We start from the raw sequence: 25,471 nt of genomic DNA, 5'->3' as shown, positions 1-25,471 counted from the left end.
GTCAAAGCTAAGGCAGATAACAGCCGAAACAATTTTAGAAACACTGAACAAGGTCAGATAATCAGCACTGTGACTAAAATAAATAAATATACAGCTGCTGGGAAATCTGACGGATGCTTGCTCATTGAAATTACAAACGAGTAGCCACCTTGAGAGTAAGTGTGTGTCTAATTCAAAAAATTGTTTCAGCTGGCCACAGCTGCCTTGAGCATTCTTGCATCAATAGAAAAGAGAAATCTAAATCCTCATGACACATACATAAATCCAGGAAATCTTTCATACCACTCCATCACAAGTTAGGGGGTGCAGTTCTTTCATGTCAAAACATTAACCAGTCGCTTGTGATATCTCAAACAATATTGCACTTCTTAAGCTATTGCTTTTCGTGATACGATACCAACACTATTGGGGCCTTCTCAGACTTAGTGCTCATTAGAATCACAAAATATGCAGGGGTATATATTTTGGTGTAATAGCTGCTTAGTATTTTGAAGGTGGACTCTGTGAATCTTAAAAAACACACCATGTGATTCCCCACCACTGCTCCTTCTGCCATTGGCTAGTGGAGCTGGCACTCTGTAGTCCTGGTCACAGGTGCTGCTGTGGTGATTTCAAGGAGGAGCAGAAATTTTGCATCCTTAAAATTTTTGTGCCCGGGGGGAACAGCCCCTGTGGGCCCCCCGCGATACACCACTGTTTACATACAAGATGAGAAAGCACTTGCAATCAGCACAGGTGTCTTGTTTTGTGATCTAGGCCACTGAGGAATCTGGTAGCAATTGGAAGTCAAACACTTGGAAGGATATTGAAGGAAACAAATTGCAAAAAAATAGTCTAAGAATTGTAATCATTTCATTCTTTACAGTAGATCTGCACAGCCAACTGCTTAATCCAAAATAACCATTTATCAGCTCTGTACAATGAGCATTTAAGGGTCTTCCAAGCCCTTTGAAATTGGACATGGAGCATGTTGTCCAGCTTACAATGTCTTCACTGCCCAACATCCCCCTGTGTTCAGAGATATCTGACAGAGCTGATGCAGTTTTTCCTATCTGTCAGTCTCTCCTCTTCTCCCACCCTATTAGACACACAGGGACATCTGAGAGTTGCTCAGCAGGCAAATTGCTTGAGAGAGTAAAAGATCTGTGAGCTCTTGCTATTGAACACAATGAGAGAGGGGCTCTTGATACTGAATTCAATTAAAGAAGTAGTGAAACAAAAAGAGAAATAAAGATTGAAGAAAGTAAGTGAGGGAGTTCAGAGATGGGATGCAAGATACCTTTGGGGCAATGCAAGAAAAAGAGAGGGGGGAAAGGGAGGGGATTGGCACGCTGGAGTCAGCAAAAGGAGGCAAGTTAGGAGTCACAGCCTTACAGGATGGGAAAGAGAGGAATAGCAGAGAGACTTGTGATTAGGAAAGTAGAAAAGGAAATAAGGAAACAGTGCAGGGAGGCCACTAAGGTAAGGAGACATGAAATAAACCATTTCACTCTATTTTTGAGAAAAGACCAACAAAAGAAACATAGTGTAATGAGTTTGTGGGTGCTAAACCCCCTAAATTCCTGGGTCCACAAGGTGCTAGAATTTAATTAAGGCTCGGGGTGCTAAAACTGGGAAATAGCCAGACCTGTGTGTATTCTACTGTGTGCTAGACACTTCTAATCCTTTAATTAAGCCAAGTGTTAATAGCTAATTAATCCAGGCTAACTTCCTCATGAGCCTAGGGGGTGAGCCATCCAGAGGACTTGGTGTGAGACAACAAATGGTTGGGGCCCCTCCCTCAACTCAGAGTTACCTAGTTACAAGATAAAGCCAGAGCTTAAGAGTCAGAAGCAGTGAGTTTTTAGAGTTGGCTGGGATGTGACATGGAGGAGGGGAAATTGTAAAGGTGGCAATCTAGAGACAGAGCAATGTTTGATTTCTGTTTGAATCTGTTCATGCAGAACATTCACCAGGCTTGTTGGCTGTTGCCATTGCCCCATATTAACAGAGATTCCAACTGAAGAAATCTCCAGCACTTCTTTGAAGGCACATTGCAGAGGACTGGAGGTGGCGGACAAGCCATCACAGAAGTTAATTTGCCATCACTAATGTTGTTAAGGAAGAACCTCCAGCGGAAGAACCTGCAACAGACCCCCCCAAAGATTCCCAATGGTTCCTGGAATTCAGTTTGAGCATCTCTGCCTAACAGATTCTGTATTTAGGGCTATATTAGTGCTACACCAGTGGGTTTCTGCTGGCACAGTGAGTAGGACCTCCTTCCTCATCCAAAATATGTTCTGGAGTCCCCTAGCCCTTCAGAGCTGATTCAGAGGGCATGTGGGGGCTGGAGGAGACGGAGAGGAAAGGGAAGCTCCACTGCACACACAGAAGTCTGCTATACCAGGAGAGGTGCAGCACTGGAGAAGTCAATAATACAATCCTATGATTTTTTTAAAAAACAAAGCCAATGAATTTGTGTTTAAACATGCGTTTGCTTGACCGGGAGTGTTAAACAGATTTCGAGGCTGCACATGTTAAAAGATGACACACATGTGCAAATAGATCTTATAACATAGACTTAAAAAGTCACAGTATACAATATTTTAGCATTTGCTGAGTAACGTATTTATATCAACCTTTTAAAGGGGTACTTTTAAAACTGTGAATATTTGGAAGAGGAAAGGATCTCTTTGCTACAGTGTAGCTGGAAGTTTTGCACTAGTTCAACACACACACAAAACACAATATGAATCCACTATTAAAGAAAATATTTTATTACATCATGAAAAAGCATAATCATTCAAATTCAAACACGTTTTAAAATCTTGAATTTGTTTTTTAAGACAGCCTGTTGGTATATTTTGTTCCACGTGGGAATGATATGAAGACTAATCTTGTTTCTAAATATTGCACAGTCTGGAGAGGGGAAAAAAACAATGAAAATAATAACAAAACAAAATCACATGATATTGGGAATCATCTCACATTATGAAAAAAACCCTACTACAAAACATTTTTTTAAAAAAAGAAAAGAAATAAAGAAAACCCTTTTGTTTCTACAGTAGCTTTAAGTCTATAATTCTTGGAATGACCATATCCCACTGAAAACCACTTCAGTGGCAGGAAGCTTCATTTCAGCAATCCCTTGTGCAAATAAGATTAATTAAAAAATGCAGTTAAGTCTTTGATACCATGTAGACAATTGCCACATCTTTCCGTTATATCCCTGCCCCGGGGGGCAAATATGAAGAATGTTTTATATCATGAGTTTCGCCTGCAGCTCCATCTCCGCGGCCCGTTTCAGTGCAACATCCACCAGGAGCTGAAACCCACTAAAATCCTGGTTGAGGTCTGGAGGGGTCGGTGGGGGAGTGTTGAAAAGCCCACTCTGTGCATTTGTACCAGGTCCCAGCTTAGACACATCCTCGTGGTATAGATGGGAGTTGTCTGTGAAGTTGGTAGGGGAAGCCCGCTGCAGGTCATCCGGGGTCTGACCAGTGCCACCCGGTTGGCCAAAATGGAAAGGAGCATCTTTCAGTGCAGTTACGGTGGTGTGGCAAATTACTGATGGCCGAGCCAAAACGGATCCCAAGGAAGAAGATTTGCAAGTCTTGTTTGGTCCTGTGCTACCGGAGAGGAACGAGCTCTCAATCAGTGGAATGCAGTTTTTTGTGCCAATGGAGAATTCCACCGAGCTGCCGTCAGCCATCTTGGTCCCTCGTCGTGAGATGGTGAACTGATTTGGGTCCTTCCCGTCCTTCCTCAGCATGTCAGGCAGAAGCCTGCGGCGTGCATTGATAAACCAGTTGCAGACCTAAGAACACAAGCACATCTTAATGCCTACCTCCATTCATTTCCGACTCTGTGCCATTAGAGCAGTTGCAGTTAAATCCATGACTCACTTCAAGCAGATTCCTTAACTGCAGGACAAATGGAAGTCCAGCAGACAAGTTATGACACATCCTTGAATGAAGGCCTTTCTTTCCTTCCTGTTTCTACCAGCCCTTTCTGCTTACTAAAGAGCCTCGGGCTCTCTGCTTAGCCTAAACCAATAGGCTTAGTTTTTTAGCTCTGTACACATGTTAACCTGTTACTCATTCTTCATTACATTTGAGTTAATTAACAACAGGAAAATGTTTCCCTGTGAAAGAGAAACTCCTCCCAAAAACAGTTACTGATTTGCCCTGTTCAACTGACTGTGTCAACAGGCAAAACAGAGATTACCTCACTGAAGTTTGCCCTTGTTTGAATATCAAGCCAGTTTCCTGGGCAATAAAAGGACAGCTTAACAACCCTTTTCATGTTTGCTGGATAAGGATGGTTTCTCCTTCTGCCCAGTGCAGACAAAGGAAATTTGCTTATCGCTTACAAAGAAATGATATTCTAAGAAAGCAACAGGATGAGAGGTCAAAAGACAGATTTATGTCTTTAGCAAGCTGGATTTATGCAGTCCCAACACACACACACACACACACACACAATCTTTTTCAGGTGTGCTGCCCCATCACATGAAGGACACCCCCCCCCTATATATTGTGAGTGTGTGTTGAGCAGCAAGGCCTAAAGCAGAGCTAGCATATGGGGGGGAAGGTTAGTGGGGATAGACTTGTGTGAATGTCTCCTCATATTTGGCCCTCATTGGTTCAGGCTGAATGTATGAAGAGGAGTGATGTATTGTGAAAATATGTGCAAAATTACAACACACACATTCCAAGGGGGCTGTTATCTTTTGTGTTTTCAAAATTTCTTCTACAGAGCTGCCAACAAAACATCCAGCATATTTTGGTCTGGATTAGAGTGTACACATTCCGGGCTACTTCCAATGGAACTTTGGACCTTGCTTCCTAGAGTCTGCAAGCTTTTATGTGTGTTAGCAAATAGAGACTCCCATAAAATACAGAAGCATAATTTCACTTTGTTCTTGCTGATACAAAGAATTGCGCACTGTCACTGACAGAACTGGGAACAGAAACCAGCCCTCTAACTTTGCATTCTAAGGTCAATCTGAGTACAGACACATGCACATTATTTGCCAGATGCTTGAAAAGAGCTATTTCTATGAAAAGCTACACAGATACATTACAGGCTTATGCTTAAAACTGCTATATTTGGAGCATTGGGGGGACGGAACTCTGCAGTTGCCACTTCCATGTCCCCACTGTCACCCTGCCCATTTTTCAGTCACTGTAATGTGCACTCACATCTTGCTCCTGTTTTGGAATACTACAGGGAGCTTAAAGTTACAATATATGGGTTCAGTGAGGCCATTACAGAGATACGCAAATTCAGCTTGTGACGAAAATAGCCAGAGGTAATTTACAACTCTATGACACCATCCATGCTGCTAGAGTGAGCCCAAACCCTCCCCCCTCCCAATCCAAAGCCAAAACAGAACCATCTACTTTACGTGTTTGCACTGGTTTGTAAGTAGATCCCAAATCCAAAACAACACCTTTCAAAAAACCATCAGCGTATGAAAATAACACTTCCATTATAGTAAAACATAAGCTCATGGCTATACAACCTCACCAACTAACACTATTATACAATGCAATCCTATGCCTATTTATTCAGAAGCGAGTTGCCCTGAATTAAACAGGACTTGCTCCAAATTAAGTGTACTTAGGATCATAGTCTTAAAACGTAATTGGAGCATCTTTAAATACCTGTAGTGTAGAGAGGTGCGTCTGTCTTGACAGTAGTGCTTTTTCTTGCTCTGAAGGATAAGCATTGAAGCGGTGCTCATAGAGCCAATCCCGAAGAATCTGCACCGATTCCTTGGGCAGGTTACCCCGCCTCCTCCTCTTGACTGAGCTTGCAGAAGAGGAAAGATCCAGAGGGACATCCATGCTGTCATCGTCCTCTGTCTCACTGCCTGATATTGCAACAGCAGCATCTATGAGAAAAACGCAACGGTGAACATTGCATGACTATCTCTTCATCTTATCCATTCAGACACATTTTATCACCTGCAATTAAAGCGTGGCAACGAGCATCAGAGAGGCAACCATAAGATCTACCTCCAGTTCCTGTATTCTGGGGATACAGCATAGATGTGCCAGCCACCTTAACAACCATCCACATGGTCTCATACATACAGTGGCTTGCATCATTTGCCAGTACCATGCCAACTATTGGCCAGCAACTGTGGGTATGCAATCCAGCAAATTTCCTTCCAAGCTAAATGCTTCATGATCAGGTAGGGAGGAAGCCAAAACCAAGATTAGATGTCAGTGATATTCCAACACTCCTTAGAAACTTCTATCTTTTAAAATTGTAAACATTTTCTGCTCTTCTATTCACAAACCACTTAAGACTGAGCACCTGAAATTTTCAACAGAGGCCAATGTGCCCAACTGCTCCATCAAGGATTAAATGCACAAAAGCCAGTGTGGTATTTTTCAGCCGTGACTCTGTGCTGGCATAGCAGTTGATGTACTATATTTAATGCTGGCACAGCAAATGTTAGGGATGAGCCATGGATCTACCTACATCCAAGTTCTCGAGTTTAACTTGCTTATGGGTAGCATCACTGTTCGTTTCATGTAGTAAATTTATAGGAAACTGCCAAAAACAACAATCACAACTCCCAATTCCCCCCGCTTCTCCACTGCCATGGAACGTTCCTGCGGTGCCTGTTGACAGTGTGGGCTGTTGACTGACTATCACAGGGAATCCACTGCCAACAGCTGGTGTAAAGCCCTGAAACGGGGACAAAATGACAGTGAAATTGGCTGGGCCATGATCCACTACTTCTTAAGCCTATCTAACAGCCAGAATGGCCTGATTTTGGAGGTGGGCACAACTAAAATTAGGCAAAATGCTACCCCTCCCCACACCTTAAGCTTTGGCCAGTACAAGAAGCAGGGCTTTGGATGCAATGGTGGCACTGCTGTTCCATTCAGCCCTGTTGCTCCCTTACATCAGGTATTTTCTAAACTCTGCCTTGTCCCTGATTCTTTTTAACTGGAGAAGCAGGGCAGAACTTGGAATCTTCTTGCATGCAAACAACGTGCTCTACTGTGTTCCTCACCCTGCCCCAGCAGGCTCCATTCACAACAGCAATAATGTTTCAAGCCTTTCATATACAACTATTTGGCAATAAATTTACAATTCCATTTTGTACCAGAGAGAGCTAACATCTCAATTCTATAATCATAACCCCACTGATTTAAGTAAAGCTTACTTTCAAGGGACGCAGGTGGCGCTGTGGGTTAAAGCCTCAGTGCCTAGGACTTGCCGATCGAAAGGTCGGCGGTTCGAATCCCTGCGGCGGGGTGCGCTCCCGCTGCTCGGTCCCAGCGCCTGCCAACCTAGCAGTTCGAAAGCACCTCCGGGTGCAAGTAGATAAATAGGGACCGCTTACCAGCGGGAAGGTAAACGGCGTTTCCGTGTGCGGCTCTGGCTCGCCAGAGCAGCGATGTCACGCTGGCCACGTGACCCGGAAGTGTCTCCGGACAGCGCTGGCCCCTGGCCTCTTAAGTGAGATGGGCGCACAACCCCAGAGTCTGTCAAGACTGGCCCGTACGGGCAGGGGTGCCTTTACCTTTACCTTACTTTCAAGTCAATGTGCTGAACACTGCAGTAAAAAGAACATCTAAAGAAACTAGCAATACTTTGGTGGAATCTACACACATATAAAAAACTGTTCTGAAAATGCTTTTTTAAAAGCGTTTTTAAAAATACATTGAATTTTCCATAAGGCTCACCATTGCCATCTAGTGTCACATTGCACTTAAAACGTTTTATTTGCAGCTGTATCGCTGAGCTTAGAAGAAGGTAGTTACTATAGGTCAGGGGTCGGCAACCCGTGGCTCCGGAGCCGCATGTGGCTCTTTTACACCTTTGCCGCGGCTCCAGGGCGGATACTAGCGAGGGGAGGAGGCGCATTGTGCGCCCCAACACTCCCCACTGTGGCGGGCGCTGTATTGGCTGTGACGTCGCATGGGGGCGGTGCGTGTGTTAGTCACGCACCGTCCCGACATCACCTTCCCGCCTTCCCGCCTGCCCGCCCACTACATTGTAAGGGGCATATACGCTGGTCACTGTTTTGAAGGGGAGTGAAGAACACACACACACAAAAAGGTAACTTGTTAATTTAACGTTTATTTCTATGAGGAGGAGTAATTCTGAGGGGTCAAACAAAGAAATAATAAAAAAGTGACAAAAAAGTTATTTTTATAATGACGAGTTTTGCAGCTCCCAGTTTTTTTTTACTTCGGAAACGGGTCCAAGTGGCTCTTTTTGTCTTAAAGGTTGCAGACCCCTGCTATAGGTCATACAAACAAACTAGTCAGTGCAGGAAACCAAAGCTTTGGCTACATGTCTTTTATTCCCACCAGAAATTTTAGGAATCCAAGCCGTATACACTAGTTTGACAGACAAATCTTATTGAGTTTCACTCACTGGCTGGGATAGATTCAGTCCTAAACCACATTTCACTTGCAGAAGAAAACCAGGCAAATATTAGTCAGAAACGTATACTACAAGAATACAGAATCTGTGGCCTTCCAGGTGTTGCTGGATCTCCCATCAGCCCCATCCAGCATGGCCAGTGGTCAGGGATGCTGAGAGCAGCAGTCCAGCAAACATCTGAGAGTCACATGTCCCCCCCAACCCTGCTATATTCAACTCAGGGACAGTGTAATGTTACATCTGAAACTACAGATGAAGCAAAGGTAAAGCATTCCCATTGAAGAGGGCCAGATGACAGCCCTCTCTCTTCTTCCTTCACTCCCAGAGCCACAAGGGAGATAAGATTCCAGCTAAAAGCCAATGTCAGCACACCAGAAGCAGCTTTAGCTGGGAACTTTCGTCATAGGCAACTGCACATGGCGCCTTGACACAATGTCTACCAGAAACCTGGACTCTATTCCTGCAATGCAGCTGCAAGGCCAGCAGTCCACACACAGTTAAGCATGGATGGCAGGTCACCAATAAGAAGGAGTCTAATCCCAACCCCATTTACCTGGGAGTAAGCCCCACTAAATTCAATAGTTGTTATTTCTGAGTGGACAAGGCTAGGATTACACTGTAACCCTCAAATTACGATATCTCCACTTCCTTTATCCCCCTCCCAGCAAAGGTTATTAAAAAATGATAGTTGTGCAGAGCATTTAGACACTCATCACTATAGAGCTTCTCGCCCCCTGCCATCCACAACAGTATAGGGTAATATGCATCGTTATTCAACAGGTGGTAACAGTGTTAGTTGCAAAGAGGGTTCAGAATAGGTATGGACTGCACAGAAAAGAAGCCCCCAAACCTAGGTCCCATCATGCATTGTCAAAGGCCATCAGGGGCCAAGCCACTAAATGCTCCACCATACCCACTGGTACTTCTGACCAAACACTCCTGTCTCTTGAAAGATCACAGCAAGGACATACAGAGCAGAGCAGCCACGTAGAACAGTAGTTCTAGTGGAACGCCCTACAAAGGATGCCCAACTATTGTTTTAATGATAATAACAATACTGTTGCTGTTGTTATTGTTGATTTATATACTGCCTTTTGACCCAGAGGCTCCCAAAGCGGCAAACAAAATAGAGACAAGTATAATAAAATGATGAAAAATGACATAAAAATCAACCAACAACAAAGCAATGTGAGAAAGCAGGTGAACAAAGCCCTCCCAAACCAGTGAGCTAAAGAAAGTTATCACCAACCCACTATCCCCATGTTTCCCGGTAAGAGGCATGAGGACACCCTCTGCGTCATGGCTATCCCAAGCAAGAGCCACTGCAGCAGAAGCTGCAGTAGGAAACCAGAAGCTTTTCTTCTCTGGGACCACCACTTTTTCTGTTCTGGCCCAGCCCTCTCGGTGTTTTCCCAGAGAACATAATGACAATGATGTAACAGCTGCAGCTCTGCCAGGCATGGAAATGCTCAGCCTGTTGCTCCTCTGTCAAGCACAGGAGCCCAGTAGGCACAGAAATTTTCAGAACCCCAATCTTCTATGATGTGTCCCCAAAGTGATGTTGCTCAACAGCAGCTCAGGAGAATAATTCTAATGTATATTTTATGTAGTGGTAGCTGATGCCCACTGAAACTGGTGGGGTGGAAGGCAAGCGGGTGGAGCTAGAGCTAACAGCCAACTAATTATTGCTTCTCCCCGCTGAGTTCTATAGTATGCAGAGAGTTCAGTGGGTCATTTGGCCATTGTCAGGCTTGCTCGGTGCTTTCCATGTACATAGAGAATATGTACGCAACAGCAAGTGGTTCAAAGAAGCAGACAAGTCAATGGATCTACACACATTGCACAAGTATTTGCATGATGAGTCCTGCCTTGAGGTAAACAGTCATGCTAAAGTATTTTAGTCAGCTAGATCAGGACATTGCCTTAAGAGCAAAAAGGAGGGGTAGTGGAAATGTTACAAACTTATGCTAAAAATATTCAAAAGCTAGACTTATATACTTCCAGTGCCCCTCCTCAAAAACGAAACTGAAGAGCCTGCTCTTCCCCTCCCTACCCCTCAAAAATAAAAACAAGAACCGATAAATCTCCTGACAGAACAAATAAAAAATTAAAGCAAGAACAAACCAGCAGTGCTGCCTGCCCTTTGATCTGCTTACTTATTGTGACATGTTCCCTTTGCTAAGAGGTTAATGATACAAAACAGGTTTGGGCTAAACAAGAGAAAACTGCCATGCAACTTCTCTTGGGGTAATGAGCTGATTTCAATAATGGAGCACCGGCCCTTTGAACTGCCAGGAGAAAAGTCCCCCTATTTGTGCAGGAGTTGCAGCAACAGGAAACTAGAAGTAGGCAGCAGATCTCTCCTTAGTCCAGCTGATTTCTCATTAGAGCAAAGGCCACATTGGGGCTGCCATGGCTCTGTTTACACTGCAGCATTTGTGCTGATTACAGGCTAGCTTTGGTTTTTCCTCTTGTTAGTAATCAGTCTGCGCATTTGATTTCCTGTTTTAACAGGGCACAGTTAAAAGGCATCCTTCCTAGGCTGTCTGTCTCATGTGTTAACAGTTAGTTGTTTGCTGTGTTTAAAAGAGGGGGCAACTATCTGGATACAGAAGTGTTGCCTTGTTTTAATTTAGGGTTCTAATGCAGTAGAATTTAGATTTCTTGGGTAATGAAAGTATCAGAGATACTTATGTCAAGTTCCTCAAAGAAAAACAAAGAAAAAGCTGCAAATATGCATGAGTAAGAAGCTTCCAGCAGCCACCCTTATTCCAGTAACTGTAGGTGTGCAGTTCTTGTTCATGTTTCTAGATCAATAGTGGGGATTCTGAAGCCCAAATGTGGCCCTCCAAACTTCAGGACTTTCCTCAGGCCACAACCACCTCACTGACCCCACTCTGTGCCCTCGAGTGTTTTGGCCTGGCTTGAACGAACTCTTGAACTATGATAATGCTCTGACCATTCTGTTCTAGATAGAACTGGGATAGGGAATCTGTGGCCCTCAAGATCTTGATTGAGGCTGATTGGAGTTGGGGTCCTACAACATCTGGAGTGTTTTTAACAGTGCTCTTTGAAAACACACACGGAGTTCACCAGGTACAAGGTATTGGGACACAACTGGCTTTTGGCACAACTTGCAGGCCTCAGTTTTGAAATTCACTCTAGATGCATGCACAGCATGACACTGTCAAAATGTATATACGCAAGATTAAATTTCTTTGGATTAACTGCACCATTTTCATCTTCCTGGCACAAAGTAACACCATATTAACGTGCATTAGACCACACACAGACCTGTACACTAGATACTGTTAATAATCTCTTTGATTTTGAATATTAGAGAAAAATAAACCCATTTAATAATAGGCAGGGTAACGTAACGGAAGAGCTGTGCTGTGAAGAAGTATTGCAAAGGGTAGAAACCAGCTGCTTTAATAAGATTTACAAAGAGGCATTCAAGAAGCAGGCTCTCCCTTTGCCAAGAGAACAATGTGCTAGACTGCTTTCTCCAGGAAATCTCTCTCACTGTGTGTGTTTTGTGAAGCTCTACTTGAGCCGCTGCCCATGTTCACAGGAGCAAAACATTTCCAGAAGGCACCTGCAGAACTCATTCCAGCAATGGGTTAAATCACACGTACAAGATTCAAATCATGCCTAAATGTTTAAGTAAAGAATTAAAGAAAAGTCACTACTGTATACTACTGACATGAAGAAAGTACTATGTGGTATGGACTCTGCCCAAATGCAATCAAGGCGAAAACAAAGGAGGCAGCAGGCTTGCGATTGGCATAGCAATTAAAAATAGTGGCACCTGGCTAGTGTTAACGTACCCAGGACAGCAAGAGAAAGAGAATTTAATGAGACACAAGGGCTGCCTATTTGTCTCCCTAACTTGTCAGAGGAAGGGAACACACAGCTTCAACAGGCTGCTGTCAAGAGCAGCTTTTTTGCCTGATGCTCTGTGAACTACTGTTTTTGTTAGTTAACCAATTCCTAGGCTTCTTATTTTAACAGCCCTTTTATACAGTGTTGATCTAGATGTTTTCATATATTGCTTGGCCATTGTGTTAAAACCCAGCTTGAGGAGTTCTTTGTTTTAAATGGGGCAACAGGTTTGTTAAATAAACAAACTCACCCATACTCATAAGGCAAAGAGGGATCAAAGAGATGCTCCAATCTCTGGGCAGCTGCTGCCATTCTCCTTAGCCAGATTATTTTATTTTCACAAGGTGTGTGTAATTCTAGCCTGGCCCCCCAAAGCACTCTTTTAGAACATGGTTTATGGATATGAGATCTGATACACAGATCAGAACCATTTGTACAGAATATGCTTCCTCCCCAAATGTGCATCACCAGGTATCTCATCATTTGTGCAAGTACCACAAACAAAGGTTATGGAATAACATACATTATTCATTCCACAGCAAGGGGAGACAGACATCATAATGGTTCACAAACTGAAACATACCAACTCCCTCTCCCATCCCTCCACAGACTGCATTCCTTGACTTTAATCCTCCTCCCTATGTGTCAGCTTGATTTTAAATCCACATACACATATACTTCTTATGTACAAGAAATCACAAGTAGCACTCAAATTTACACAGAACCAAGTTAAGTTTTATATTTGATAAATTGGGATCAATTGCTGGGTGAAGGATGGGCTGAGAGTGAAATAAATAAATAAATAAAACCAAGTATGTTAAACCCTTACTTTAACAGGAACTTCCTTCCACATTAGGATAGCACAGAAAATACTTCAGGGTTTTTCAGGACAGATGATAAACTATAGACCACATGTGCCAGCTTTGTAAGCCTATCATTTGAAAATGTTGAATTACACTGTCTTTTAAAGGTCAGGCCTCTGCAAACTTCCAGCTTGCAACATGTGCTCCCAATGCACTCAATGCACTCCTCAACTTTGAAGTCCTCCCTCTTAATCATGACATCTTTTCCTTGTTTTGCTTTTATGCCCTGCCCAAGCTCACTAGACAGCTAGGCTGCTGAACACATGACAAAATGTACATGCATTTAATGTTGAGTTGGGTTAACAGTTAGCTTTGTATGATGCTTTATATTTAAAACACACACGCACACAAACAAATGGAACAGCTGCCTAGAGTGAGAAGCCAAAGGAACAATGAAAGCAGCAGCAGACAGGAAACCAGCTCACCACCACTGTGCAAATAGAGGGAGCAGAGGAATGCTCTAAAAATAACTATTCTAAGTAGTTCACTATGGAATTTTTGTCCAATAGTTACTTATTTGTACAAACTGGGAAGCTCAAAAGCCAGGATGTGTGACTTTAGCCACAGAAAGGGCAGGTCATGGTATGTAACACAGAATCCAAAGTTACCGGTAGTCAGGCAAACAAAAACTTTTGGATAGAATACAAAGTTAAAAGCACAGACTTTTATCTACAGATAGTCTCTTCGTTTATGGTGGGCTTATATTACCCACTTACCACGGCCTAACTGTAGCATTTGTGTGGCCTGGTTTCCTTTGTGTGTCTAGTTCTGCAGCTCCACATGAAAACTACAAACTATGGCTACAGAAGACCTCTTAAGTCCAAAACTGTAGAGTAGGTGTACACACACACAAACTGCTGCAGGACTCCTGGCAAAGTGAGAGGAATGTTTGAACTATGAATGTAAAATGTGTATTTTAAACAAAAGCCAACTCTACAGAATGCAACACTCCTTTAAATGCTACCCTACAATTTTTAATGATGTTACTAGCATACAATATGACCAACTGCATGAAAATGAACTTTTAAATACAACATTTAAGAAGTGGTTGTTCTCTTTGAAAAAAGCAAAGTTGCCTTAGCTGCCCAATCCTATATGCCCAATAAAAAGTTAGCCTCACTGGGGCTTACTCTCAAGTAACTTAGTAAAGTACTCCAGCCTAAGGCAGTACACCTAGAGTAAACCCCACTAAGTTCAATGGGGCTTACTTCCGAGTAAACATGCATAAAATTGAGCTGTTTTTTCACAAACAAAAACAGTGGCAATCCGCTGCTTAAAAGGGTAGGAGGGGAAAATCCACTCTGTCAAACGGTGTATTTATGTGAGTTACCAAGTTATTTTATCATCACAGTCTCTCTCATTCTGGGAGAAGAAAGTGTACCTAAACCTGCTTTCGTGCCTTGTAGAAACACACTTTGCATCTTTTTAACAAAACCAAAAGCCCTGCACCAGAGTTTGCTTAACCGCTTTTTAAATGGCTCCACCCCCGTCTCCATGCCCCCCTCCTAGCCGAAAATCGCAAACAAAGAACGCTCCTTCGCTCCCATGCTCGAGGAAGGCTGCTGAGATTCTAAAACGTAAAAACAAATAGGGGGGGACGGGACCAGAAGGCACATTCTTGTTTGAGAAACTTTCAGTATTCAATGAGAGAGAAGGCAAGAAGTAAAGCAAAACAAACGGGTTTAAAAGAGAGAAGGGGAGGGGGAAGAGAGACTAGGAGAAAACTTTGTTCGGACACAAAGCAGGCAGTTGGAACATGTTTTTGACAGGGCGCCAGCAGCATGGAGCTGCAGCCTCCAAGCAGACAGCTTGTGTTTTGTCTGAGCGGAAAACCCCCCTCAACTGCCATGTAAGACACGGACTGCACACCAAGTTTCTGGGGGAAAGTCCGAGCTCTTTCCCAAACCGAACTCGCGAGTTGCAAAGCAGCACCTTCGCCTCGCAATTGTTTAGCAACACCACGAGGAGGGCAGCGAGGCGCCTCGGAGCCCCATCAAACAAACCCACTTACTTTTTTTACTTTTCATCTTGGTGCCTGGAAACTCCTTCTGTCCAATCCTGGAAGATTCCTTCTATTTCAGAAACGGGAGAGGGGGAGCAAAGAGAAACTTGGGGGGAAATGCGGCGGTGGGAGACCCAAAAAAAACCCCCACACAACAACTCTCCGGCAAGTTGTTTCTGAGGGAGGGCGTCGAGAGGGCGGAATGGCCAGGGTCCTCCAGCCCCGGCGGGGAGCTGAGACAAGTAACTTGAGAGCGGCGCGCTCGGGCTGCTGCTGCTGCTGCTTTCTTTGTTCTGTAACTTGTGCCTGGCGAAGTGAGGCAAGCGCAAGCAAGCGGCTGCCTTCGCCGCCGCCACGAGGTGCGCCCTCCCCCACCGCCCAGCAATGAGTAAGCTAGAGAGTAACCAGGAGCCGGAGCCGCTTTACCCGCCTCCTCCTCCTCCTCCTCTCCCTCTCCCCTGGCTGCTGGCTGGCGGCGAGGGCGAGCGACTCTGTCAGGTGCCAATGCCAAAGAGAGAGGAGGACGCGCGAGCTCTCTTGCGAAGCGGAGGGCAATGGTGACGGGGCAAGGCAGGCCCGGGCCTTCTGTCTGCTTCCTGCTCTCTTTCCCGGGCAGCTGGAGGGAAAGGGGGGCGCCCCTGCCGGACCCCCGTCTCCAGGGAACTCCGCAATTCGTGTGAATGCGGAGCAGGGAGGGAGAAGAGGAAAGGCAGCGTCAGGAAAGTTGAGCCTTTGCAACTGAAACGCGCTTATTCGGAGCTAACTGTCCGTGAGAGTTCCAGCGCAATCCTAAACGCGTCCACGCGGAAGTTAGTTTTACTGATCCCAGTGGGCTCTTGAACGGGTTAGGATTGCAGCCGAGTAAGCCCCATTGAAATGCACGGGGCTCGCTTCGGAGTAGGCGTGGTTAGGATTGCGCTCTTACTCCGGAGTTGGGATGGCAGCCTTGCTTCCTGCCCAATCTCTCCCTCCATTCGGCAAGCCCCGCTTTCCTGAGGGAGGGGAGAGGACTCTTCCACCTCCTCTCTCCCTTTCTGGGCTTGTTGTGACTGCCGGCGCTGCCTCGTGCTATTGGTGGACGCGTCGCCCTTGAGCCCCCTTCGGAAATTCCTGCCATGCTGGAGAACCAGTCAGACGCTGTCATGCTTTACAACTTAGCAGTCATGCCGAGTGTGAGCAACAACTGCGGCGCAGAGTCTCCTTTCTCTCGTCAGTCAGCGCCGTTTCGGATCAGCGGCTTTATCGTGGCCAATAGGTTGTGAGGAGCCTCAAAACGACTTGGGGAGATGTACTTCACCCGAGTCCGCGCTACAGGAAGGAACTGTTTCCTTCAGGGACGCCTTGCTGAGATCCCAGTCAAAATCCCCGTTATTTCTCTGGTCTGTGTGCAGCCTGAGCCCAAACCCCTGTTACTCAGAAGTAAGCTCCACCGGCCGGGTTCAGTTGGGGGCTCACTTCTACACGTGTTTCGGGGTTTCTGGGGACAGGGGCTGAGCTCCCCAAGTGCTGACCTAAACTGTAGAAGAACCGAAAGGTTAAGTCCCAGGGAAACCGGTTTCACACCTGAATATTCTCCTCTCAGACCACCTGCTGCTCTTGATTCAAACGAACAGAAAAAGGAAAGTCACCATTACGTCAGTTCCACTCATGTGGAGGGAAATTCGCCGCTGCTGGAGCGGTTTCTCCACTCCCCACCCCCGGGCTTCTAAAAATGAATTGTGCTCAGTATGTTTCGAGTGACATGTTCATTCAACAAGAAAAAAAAAGTGCATGTGACTTCTTGAAAGTAAGTCTCTCACGGCTTGGCTCACCCCGCTGAGCAAACACGTGCGTTAGTAAAGTTTATTTTGCTCTGAGATGGCGAGATAGACGAATTGCTCTAGCAACGTCTCTGGGATCGAGCCAACTCCAGCCGAAGGGTTGTTTGTTCCCCCTCCCCTTCCTCTTCTTCACTGCAACTGGGATTGGCTCCGGAGTCCAGTCGTTTATGAAGGAGGTTGCCTGAGTGGTTCCTTCTCCAGTTACAGACGAGGCGGCTGCTGGATTCATTCCTTGTGGGAAAATCCATCTCACTGGGCAATGCAAGAAAATGTGTCAAGGAATCAGGAAAGTCAGCCTCTTGCTCAAGGATGAGTCCTTCGCATTTCCTGGCTTTAGAAAGGAAAGTCATGACTAAAATGTAAATGTCATGCAATCATTGAGCCACACGCCCCAGCAGAAAAGCTGAAGGCATGCTGCTTTGTGGAGCACCTTGGAACATCACCCAGGAAAGTTGCGATTGCCTAATGGAAAGCGAGGCTGCTGCCGCCCACCCCGCCGCTGACAGGCTAGGAAGCTCCCCAGTGCCAGCTGTCCCGGCTGGAGACGCCGCCGCACAAACAGCCCGTGTGGTTGCGTTTCCGGAGGACAGACAAGAGGCCAGTTGAGCCGCCTCAGGCTGGTTTTGAAGTAAGCTCCACGTAGCCTTTGCTGCCCCGCTTCTCCCCTTTTTGTAACCATGGTATTTTTATGGCTTCTTTGCGCGGAAGTAAGTCACATGCAGGATTGCAGCCTCAAAATGAGGCAGGTAGGGTGAGCGGCGCCTTTAAGGTTGGGGCAGGAGTTGCCACCACTCTCATTTTGCATATCATAACTAAAGGTCATGTGGCGGCCACAGAAAAGTTTTGTGAGTGGTTTTTCCCCCCTTCTCAAAACAAATTCAACCTGTCATTAGCCACGGGATGGCACGCGAGAACTTGTTTTTCGCAAGCCAGTCCCATTGAGCTCAATGCACCTTTCCCTAGCAAAGGACTGCAGCCCTGACGTCTCGGGATAGACATAAAATAACGAGTCATGTGGTACCTTAACCTAGGAATATAGACACCTGCCTTACACCGAGGACACATTCAAACCGGACAAACCACATTTAAAGTGAGACCACCCCAAAAGACTCTGGGAAGTGAAGTTTTGTTAAGGGTGCTGAGAGTTGTTAGAAGACCCCTATTTCCCTCCCAGAACTATAATTTCAGAGCGGTTTAACTAGAAACCCCTCTTCCTGCGGCTCTCAGAATTCTTCTGTGGAAGCCTTGACTGTTTAAAGTGAACGTGGCTTGAGTCACACGTCGGCTGCGTCTAGTTCACAGTGACTCTCCAGGATATCAGATGCCAGAGGCTGAAGCTGGGATCAGTTTTATTTGTTGCGGCGTTAGAGTCATGGGCTTTAGTCCACGAAATCAATGTCCTAAAGCCGAAAAATGCCGCAAGACTCTTCCGTGTAAGAGCCTAACTAGACCGCCCCTCTGGAAAATGTGTGCCGGGAATTACGCGCAGTCCTGAAGAACTACCTCCCGCCGAGTTGGTGTTTCGTGTTGCGCGGCATGCCATTTATTATGCTGCCGGGAAAGGGACCAGGAAGAACGCTGTCAGTTGAGTAACAATCCCCTGCAGCGCCAGCCGGGTTTGCTCGCCCCAGACTTGGGAGGCGCTTCGGTGGAAGGCTCCTCCTGCGGGCGGCCGAGATTGAGTGGCGAACACCTCACATCCGGAGCTGCTGGGGGCGCCGCCCAGGCAGCCGCGCTTGAATCACTCCCGATCCCGCTGGCGGCCAATGTGCTGGAAGGAGACGCGGCCCCGGGAGGAGGAGGAGGAGGCGGCGAAGGCGCGGCCTTTCCCGAAGAAAGAGCAGCCTGTGTGACTTGCAACGGGTTTGTGCGGGGCAGCAGCTTCCTCGTTTGCAAAGCAAAAGTTGACGCTGCTGCCCTCGCCGCGTGTCGCCCCAGTGCCACAAATCCTACTGTGACGTAGCATCATTTGGAGAGAGAGGGAGAGAAAGTGTGTGTTTTGAAAGTTCAAGGCACTTCCTTTCAAAGCTCAAGAGGGAGTTTGGCTCTTGTGGGTTGACGACCTGATCCAAGCGACCCACGGAAATTGACTCGGACAAAAAACAAAATCAAACAGGTCTAGGGCTCCGTTATAGGAAAACAACAGCAGCCAACACACACACACACACACACACACACACACACAGAGAGAGAGAGAGAGAGAGAGATCTGTTCAGTGAGCTTGAACGTTTTCTGCGGGGGAAGGTGTTTTTGTTGGAAAGAGTCGAATGTGTTTCTCAGGCTGAAAGGGAGTGACTCATGGAATTTGCTTCAGGTACTTTTTTCTTCCTCCCAGCTGTTTCGTCTGAAGTTACAGCTGGGGTTTCACACAGCATACTAGTTCTTAAGTAATCGGAGGCAGTTTTTTTGTTTAAAGGAGAGATTAACAGGATATGTCAAGAACAATCAAAACAGCCTGACAGGCCTAGCAGCTGTTGTCCTTACTCACAGGCATGCTCATGTTTGCCTATTATTTTAGGAGAGCGCCCAGAAGTTTATCAAGGAGGACAGTTCCTGTATCTCTTCCACTCCCGGTATCTCTTCCATTCCCCTGTAAAACTACCCCACAGATAGGCTTGGCACTGGCACTTGCTAAGATCGGACACTGGCCAAGGTCCCTAGGAGTGCAGAAAGGCCCCCTTCCTAACTATACTGCCACTCCTTGCTCTGCCCATTTTATCAGTGGGAAGCAGTGCCACTTTTAAATTGGAGCCAAACTTGACTGCATTAGGGGTGAGAGTGTTTAGAGGCCCATCAGCAGCACTTTGCAGACCCCCCCCCTTGAAGTCTGATGCCAGTCATGCCCACAAAAGGAGTCCTCTTTCCTACTTGGAAAGCACTAACGGGGAAGAAATAAAGTGCTGCAAACCTACTTGAAAGTTGTGGCATCTGCCCTGGAAGGCTCTTTAATCCCAAGTGAGGATCCTGGTTACTTTGCAGCAAAGGAAAAACACCCTGCCTGTGTTCAGAAAAAAATCCCATGTTTATTATTGCACATATTCCAAGACTGAGTTGTGGAACTTTAAATCAACATTTGTTTAGGGTGGCTGGAAGGACACACTGTGATGCACCCAAGTCCTGTTGAAATAAATCTAATTAGAAATGCTATTTAAATTGACTTTGTCCAGTGCAGACAAAATTTAGATCTCATTAATGGGTCCTACTTGCACATGAAGGTTTGTGAACACATGGTACATTGCAATAAAGTTTACTTCAAAATCTCATAAATAAGACTTACTCCTAGGAACTGCATTTAGGATTATAGATTTGCAACATAATCATATGCATGTCTACTCAGAATTAACTCCTGTTGATTTCAGTGAGATCTGTTCCCATATAGGACTGAACCTTCATTTCCTGTCAAGATGATAGTGCTTTATTTATATATATAGTTTTTGTGATACATAAATTACCACAACTCCTTAAACCCAAATACTTAAGACTTCATAGCAACATTTTGTTATCTCTTTTATCCTCACAGTGATTATTGCTTCTCAGATGAGGTTGGATAGTTCTAACTTGTCTGCACCTAATCCAGACTGAGTTGCAACTGACAGGTAAGATAGCTATAACAAACGTCATCCCTGTTGGCCTCATGGGGTTGGAACCCACTGGAAGTAAAATGTCATATACTGGACTTCAGAGTATCCCAGCTTCCCCATTCAGGCCCCAGAGCATTATATTCTTATGTGCAACCCAGTCTCCAAGTGATAAGAAACTTAAGAGGCACCAGCACTTACCTCTGGTTCAGTTCCCTTGAAATGAAGGTCACTGACAACTGAAGGGTCTATTTGATATATGATTTCATTTACGCATATGTACAAGCCAAACATAACATCCCAAGAAAGGGATGCGGGTGGCGCTGTGGGTAAAACCTCAGCGCCTAGGACTTGCCGATCGCATGGTCGGCGGTTCGAATCCCCGCGGCGGGGTGCGCTCCCGTCGTTCGGTCCCAGCGCCTGCCAACCTAGCAGTTCGAAAGCACCCCCGGGTGCAACTAGATAAATAGGGACCGCTTACCAGCGGGAAGGTAAACAGCGTTCCGTGTGCTGCGCTGGCTCGCCAGATGCAGCTTGTCACGCTGGCCACGTGGCACGGAAGTGTCTGCGGACAGCGCTGGCTCCCGGTCTATAGAGTGAGATGAGCGCACAACCCTAGAGTCTGGCAAGACTGGCCCGTACGGGCAGGGGTACCTTTACCTTTACCTTTACAAGCCGAACATAACATGGAAGGGTTCACAGCACTAACAGTCCAACAGATCTTACTTTCCCGTTAGGTTTTGGGCAGTGTCTGTGTTTCTAAAGTTTCGTTTCAGCACAAAGAGCAAGTCAAGCCACTGTGTCTTTCTAGGTACCAGAGGAACTAGGTTAGAATTGTACCTGGCCTATTATCGTCCTGTCCCTAAGATGATGTGGTGTCCAGCCAGTTGGTGGTGGGGAGGCATCTCAAGCTGGGCAACAAGTATTGGGGGAGGACCTCTATGGCAACACACCTGTACTTGACCAACTTCTTAGAGTGGAAAAAGGAAGTTTAACAATCTCAGCTAGAGTCATTAACTTAGCAAAGTCGAACAAACAACTACCTTTCCATCAACTTGACATAGTTTTATTACATATTCAACATTGATAGAACATGGTTATAAGCCTCTGAGAACACATGGCAATTTGTGGAATGACACTTGTTTAAAAACTGAAATGACTTAAAAGTTAAATTTAACCAAATAGACATAAGATGCTTTGGAGCGGGGGTGGGGGGTGTAAAAATATCAGCTGTGTATGAATCACTGTTTATGAATGATATATATTCCAAATAAAGACAAAAGTTAGGCATTGAAAAAGCTTAACAAAGAGCCTGGTTTACTGTTTCAGCAGCTCCTTCTGGTACAGAATCCCATTTTACAGACAATAAAATGTTGGGGATTATATTCAGACTCACACATCCCCATCACATAACACTATTGTATCTATCAAAGCTTGCATTACTGATATTTCAAACTTCCTCAAATGCCAACTAGTCAAACCTTCCTCATCACTTTCCCTCATCACTCCAGGCCCTTCCATTAACCTTGTATGTATTCCAGGGGACTGCATAGTCATCTACATCTGAAATCCAAAATACTTAGATTGTACCTCTACCTAACCAATTAATTAGGCGCCCTTACAAAATCCTGCCCACCTAGCAGTTCAAAAGCACATCAAAATGCAAGTAGATAAATAGGTACTGCTCCAGTGGGAAGGTAAACGGCATTTCCATGCACTGCTCTGGTTTGCCAGAAGCAGCTTAGTCATGCTGGCCACATGACCCGGAAGCTGTCTGCAGACAAACGCCAGCTCCCTCGGCCTATAGAGTGAGATGAGCACACAACCCCAGAGTCATCTGCGACTGGACCTAACGGTCAGGGGTACCTTTACCTTTACAAACAGAAAGGTGCCCTATTATATATCTGTATTTATCTATCTATCTACCTGGTTTGTTTCTTACCTACTCTTTACCATAAGGCCCAGGGCGAGTTATAACAATACAACATACAATTGTATAAAGGGTGCTGCAATTCTATAAGAATTGGGATCCTAGATGTCCAGATAAATCAAATTGATTGTTTATGTTTTTCATTGCTGCCACTGTATCATGCTCTTAAAGGTATAAGAAGAATTCTAGAGCATTTGCCTTTATAGTATAATTGGTATAAAACCGATAGTGTACAGAGATTGTGAGCTTTTTAACATGTGTGCAAGTCTGGTAAACATTAAATATATCTATATTGCCATCTATACTTTTTAAAAAAAAAAAACAAGGAGCAGCTGGGGAAACCCAGCCAGATGGGCAGGGTAGAAATAATAAAATTATTATTACTAAGACTCATCATTAAGCTCTCATTTCTGCCTGGAGGTAATTCTATCTACCATTTTGGAGAGTAAGGCAAACTTACTGGGCAACAAATATTGGGGGGAGGACAGCAGTGGCAGCCCCCTGACTGTTTCTCCCTGGCTGTCCCCTCTGTTGGAAATCAGGCCACATAGCCCCACCTCCCTCCCTTCCTCTCTCTCTCTCTCTCTCTCTCTCTCTCTCTCTCTCTCTCTCACACACACACACAGAGCCAATGCCAGGACTGAAGGAATATTCAACTGCCATTGCATTCAGCTCCTGTGCACAGAATTGGGAGTGGGAATGCCATCTTGTCCTTTGCCTCAAGTGGCAAAATGTCTTGGGTCCTCCTGTGCACATTTTAGTGTACTTTGCCCAACCAGGCACAGACTTATTAGATGCCAAGATTATTGCTCCTAATCTATCCACAAGGGCAGCTGAATAATTAGGAAATGTGTTGATTAATACTTAGGACCATTTTATGGAAGGCCTGGTCCATATATTGAACAAGGGGTTAATCTAAGTTTCTTCTCTTGCCATTCTCCCCGAGTACAAACCTGGCAATTCTTAAGATATCATATAGCTGCTGGTGGATCACTTGTAGCAAATCCAATGATACAAGGTAAGGCTGATTGGAAGGGCAGTTAAGTGATGGTAGTGAAGAAAGCTTATGTCTCTTAACACCAGTGTACTTGCACAGTGCCACCTGGTGGAGCGGACTATTAAATCCATGTTAGTCCAGAGACTGAATCATTCTATAGCATTCTGGAATATGCACAAATTCCTTAAATAAAATGCTTGTGTCCTTTCTGACAGTAAACCCATCTGCATGAAAAGTTCCATGCATAACTTGTTTGCCTGCTGAGCCCTTGTGGCTTGGCTTGCCTAACCACATTGAATGTAATGTGCAAAGTACTTATACACACAGGTCAACGGATATATGGTTCATGTATGTGCAGTTTCCCCAGTAAAATGGAGGTTAAGGTGGATCACAGGTTACTGATCCTGTGCGTGTGGGTCTTGACATGTGTGCACACACAACACACTCGTTATGCCCAATGCAAAATGGGTCTATAGATAGAAAGGCATGCAGCAGAATCTCACAGCTCCAGCACACCTTGACAGGATGTCACCTAAGACATATCAGTCTAACCAACAAAGAGATAGAGAAGTCACCATAGAGACAAAAGTAAAAGGATAGTCTGGGAATCTGGAGATTCCTCTCTCTGTGTCTTAACTCCATGCAATTCCCTCTGTTGCAAGCTGAGTTGCACTCAAACTTCCAACAAATCCTATATATGTCTACTCAGAAGTATATAAAACTGCAGACTTAATGTATTATTTATGCCAGAGGAAACTGACACCAATAAATTAATATAATCCAGGAATTAATTCCATTTTTCCAAGGGAAATGTACTTTCCCAGAGCACATAAAATTCGAAGTGTGCTGAAATTAAAAGATTACTTAATCAGCAGAATAAGGACTGTAGAAAGAGTAACACATATACAAAGTAAGTTTGTAGTCAAACATAAGAGTTCTGTTTCCTTTGATATTAGACCACGAACATCATGGGTTAGCATCTGATTTTTATAATCTGACTACGACAAAGGTGAAGACTCCTGCAGTAATTTTATTGGCAATTGGTTGCTTCTCCTTGGTATTAGTTTTTGAAGCATGTTGCAAAACAGAAATCACATAATTATTTCAAGCAACTGAAGTGGAAACCACCAGTTCTCCCTTTAGTTCCTGAAAGTTTTCATTTCCATTCTATGGCAGCCCTGGATTTGATTCTGGCAGTATGTTGATGGTGAATGTGGCTGACAATTCTTGATAGGATACAGTGGGCTCTGCACATTATGCAAACTGATCTTCTGCAGTGCCAGAATATATTTTCAGTAGAAAGAAACTCAACAGCTGTCACAGGTAAAAAATGTTTTGCAATCATATCCAAAGCTTGTTGCTATGTAGAGAGACCCAGGGGGAAATCATATTAAGAGTTTGTAATCAGAAAATAATTTGGCAATTTTTCACCTGTGGTCAGTCTAGGTTAAATCACTACTTTGTTAAAAGAATAACTTTATTGAAGTTCAGATCAGCCCAAATCATTAGCATTTATAAAGCTGTGGGAATCTCATTATGATGTCTGACTTGGTATAAGGCAGCTCCCTATCCTCTTTATTTAAAAGCCTGGATCATTTTTGCTCCAGGTTGCACACGATTGTGACTGCTCTTGTTTGCAAAGTGGGGGATCTGTGTATGAAATTGTCAAGGAAGCTCTCTATATGATGGCTTGATAGTTAGCAAGGTTAAATGGAGTTCTGTCAAGGCAGGATTTTAGGGGCAGAAATCCAGGGCTTCACCCAGCAGAATGAACAAAAAATCCCCCAAACAGTGATTTACCACATTTTGTAGTAGTTAAGTAAACACATTACCACCAAAAGAGGAAAACCTCCATGAGATTATTCAGTCTATAAAGAGTCTAGAAGTGCCTACAGTACTACTGGTTTCACACAGAAGGTGCCTCATTGCACAGGCAAAGTTTGCTGGCAGAAAGTGGAGATTAATTTCAGTGCAGGAAAAGCGAAGTGTCCATGGCCAA

At 44.8% G+C, this 25,471-nt stretch overlaps 1 protein-coding gene across 1 annotated transcript; it reads right to left on the bottom strand.

Annotated features, from left to right (window-relative positions):
- Positions 1–3,006: 3,006 nt before the first annotated feature.
- TGIF1 (TGFB induced factor homeobox 1) lies at positions 3,007–15,525 on the bottom strand. The gene is made up of 3 exons (XM_081918129.1): positions 15,157–15,525; positions 5,649–5,878; positions 3,007–3,796 (listed from the first exon to the last, which is right to left on the bottom strand). Exons 1-3 carry the CDS (start codon positions 15,170–15,172, stop codon positions 3,239–3,241), a joined length of 804 nt encoding a protein of 267 aa, XP_081774255.1. The 5' UTR covers positions 15,173–15,525; the 3' UTR covers positions 3,007–3,238.
- Positions 15,526–25,471: the final 9,946 nt, after the last annotated feature.

Source organism: Podarcis melisellensis (genome assembly GCF_964234715.1).
Source record: "Podarcis melisellensis genome assembly, chromosome: 7".
Taxonomy (NCBI): domain Eukaryota; kingdom Metazoa; phylum Chordata; class Lepidosauria; order Squamata; family Lacertidae; genus Podarcis; species Podarcis melisellensis.
This window is presented reverse-complemented; position numbering and strand designations above follow the sequence as displayed.

Coding starts and splice junctions, on each gene's coding strand:
- TGIF1 (XM_081918129.1), bottom strand. Junction 3,797..5,648: donor CGCACCTCTCTACACTACAG/GTATTTAAAGAT, acceptor TTGTGTTCTTAG/GTCTGCAACTGGTTTATCAA.